Source organism: Guillardia theta (assembly GCF_000315625.1).
Source record: "Guillardia theta CCMP2712 unplaced genomic scaffold GUITHscaffold_34, whole genome shotgun sequence".
Classification (NCBI taxonomy): Eukaryota; class Cryptophyceae; order Pyrenomonadales; family Geminigeraceae; genus Guillardia; species Guillardia theta.
In genome coordinates, this window is record NW_005434640.1 from 287,156 (window position 1) to 289,794 (window position 2,639).

At 52.9% G+C, this 2,639-nt stretch overlaps 1 protein-coding gene across 1 annotated transcript; it reads right to left on the reverse strand.

Moving 5' to 3' along the window:
* Positions 1-450: 450 nt before the first annotated feature.
* Positions 451-1,725, reverse strand: GUITHDRAFT_157831 (hypothetical protein; the record flags this gene model as incomplete). Its single annotated transcript, XM_005832531.1, has 4 exons — positions 451-498; positions 545-599; positions 651-1,131; positions 1,167-1,725. The coding sequence occupies 4 exons, from the start codon at positions 1,723-1,725 to the stop codon at positions 451-453; spliced, it is 1,143 nt and encodes a 380-aa protein (XP_005832588.1).
* Between the last annotated feature and the right edge of the window lie 914 nt (positions 1,726-2,639).

The following is a 2,639-nucleotide window of genomic DNA, read 5'->3' on the forward strand; positions in this document are numbered from 1 at the left end:
GAGGAGGAGGAGGAGAGGGAGGGACGGTGGTGGGTGGGTAGGAGGAGAGGAAGAATGAGGGCATCGAAGAAGTTGCAGATTAATTGTTGATGGTTAAGTGCAACTGAATATCTCACTCGAAATCAATGTGCATAGCATTGCATGTTATAGCTCCAGGTAGATGCATTGTACATACAACAACTTTCTTGCTGCAGCATTTCGCTGGCAGATGCTGTTGAACTCTTTACTGTGAATAGTAATACTCCATGCCTCAATCTCTTGACACATTCCGAGCGATCAAAATTATCTCCTGCTGGTTTCAGAGCAAACGAACAATTCTCGTTTTTTCAGAATATCAATCATGGAAGCTCGTCCTTCTTCATGGAAGCTCGTCCTACTTCATGGAAGCTCGTCCTACTTATTGTACATGGCAGCCCTCAAGGTCCCGCACAAAGACATCTTTTCATGCTCTCAGATCTTCTCTAGCGCCTGAGACAGATCGGCAATGAGCTCGTCCACCTGAAGGAAACCGTCATCGCACAAGTCAAACTCGAACAGCTCTCACGTCCTCGATCCCAACGCTCAATCGCACGAGATCGTCCGACACTCCTCCTGCCAGCCTGCATGCCACAAGGGTCAGCGCAACTTCTTCAGCTCCCTCCTGCCCTCACCGAGCCTCAGGAGAGAGCTTGGCGTGCGTCATGGACGCGGGATGTTGTATCAGCGTCTCCACTCCTCCAAGGGAGACAGCGAGCACGCAAACCTTGAGCGAATCAAGAAACCTCTTTCCATCCTCAAGCCCTCCTCGCAGCCCGAAGCTCATCATGTTGCCGGGCCCCTTCATCATCCTCTTGCAGAGCTCGTGCTGGGGATGCGACGCAAGCCCAGGGTATCTGATCCACGCGATCTTGTCATGCTCCTCGAGGAACTTTGCAATCTTCCATGCAGATTCTTGAGACTGCTTCACTCGTAGCGGTAGAGTCTTGAGGCCTCTGCGCACGAGGAAAGCTTGGTTGGGATCCATACAGCACCCGAGGCCAACCATGACCGGGCGAAGTTTCTTGTAGAGCTTCTCAGTCTTGGTGACGATCATCCCCGCCACCACATCAGCATGGCCGTTGAGCGACTTGGTAAGCGAGTGTAGAACAATGTCTGCTCCAGATCAAGAGGTTTCTGTAGGAATGGACTACAGAAGGTGTTGTCTACACAGACTGGGATGTCGTGCTGCCTTGCAACCTCAGCCACTGCACTGATATCCGTCACCGTCACCGTGGGATTCGCTGGCGACTCAAGAAAAATCAGAACAGTGTTGTCCTTGATCGCGCTCCTGACTTCCTCTATCTTCGAAGTGTCTACGAAACTTGCCTGCACGCCGAACTTGGCGTACTGGTTCTCAAGCATGCTCCTGCTGGGGCCATAGCAGGTCTCATGGCAGATGACGTGCTTTCCTGCTTCAAGAAACGACATGTAGACCGTGTTCACCGCTCCCATCCCCGAGGACGTTGCGATACCATCGAAGCCGTTCTCGAGCATGGCGATGGTTTTTTCCAGCTCCCTCACGGTCGGGTTGTTGATCCTCGTGTATATGAAGTCGTCGTTGGCGCCCGCAAAGCACTGAGCTCCGTGATCAGCCGATTCGAACCGGAAGGTTGACGTCTGATAGATGGGGAAGGTGACACTGCCGAACTGATCCTTCATCGAGGACCCATGAACGACATGCGTGTCGAACCCCTTGTCGGGCTCCATCCAACCTGAGTGCTCGTCCGCTGCCATGCTCTTGCTACCATGCTCCTCTGCTCCAGGATGCTTCTGGGAGAATGCCGACTTGAGCGACTTGCCGTTGACATCGACAGACTTGATCATGCCAAAGTTGGTGTGGATGCCGAATCGGAGGTGACGACCAGTTGGAGAACTCGTAGACTGAGCTCTCAAGATGCTCCAGGGATGCGAGGGAGGTGCCATGAAACCTGCGCCATGTTCATCACAATCTATTCTTGCAAGAAATCTTTTCCTTACCTTGGAGTGCGTTGGCGCTTTCAGAGTGATAGCAGGCAGCGAAGCTAGCTTGCATAGCGATCATGCTGCACGAGAGCAAGGAAGAAAGCACCATAGTCCGATGTCCCTGCTCCTTACTACTCCTCGACACACGCATGCCGCCTTGTCTCTGCAACAGATCCCTGCCCCCCTTTTAGAGACCCATCTGAAAGGTAGGGGATATCACCCCTACCACTCATATTATCACAGAATATCCTTCAAATGAGGGGTAATGTCAATTAAAGTACCCACCCCATCGAAGTTTGTGCTGATGAGGTGCAACAGGCCCAGATATGATAGGCGGCCGGGCGCAAGTAAAAACTGTAAAACCGAGAGACCCTCATCCCCCCCCCCCCCACAGGGGGATCAGCACGCACGGGCTCTGAAGCGCAGCCTCGCAGAGGGGATGGAGTAAAGCGCGTATTTCCGTGTCTGACTTGAAGCTCGTGGAGAAGAGCGTCTCCTGTAGGCTTGAGATCTTTTTCCAGAGGTAGTAGCTGTCGTTAGCAAGGAGGAAGACCTCGAGCTCTCCAGTCACACAGCCTGCTGATTCGAGGATGAACACAATCGACTTCGATTCCTCACCATCCTCTTCGCCCCTGCGGTTGGTGTATCCCTTCCTCAGC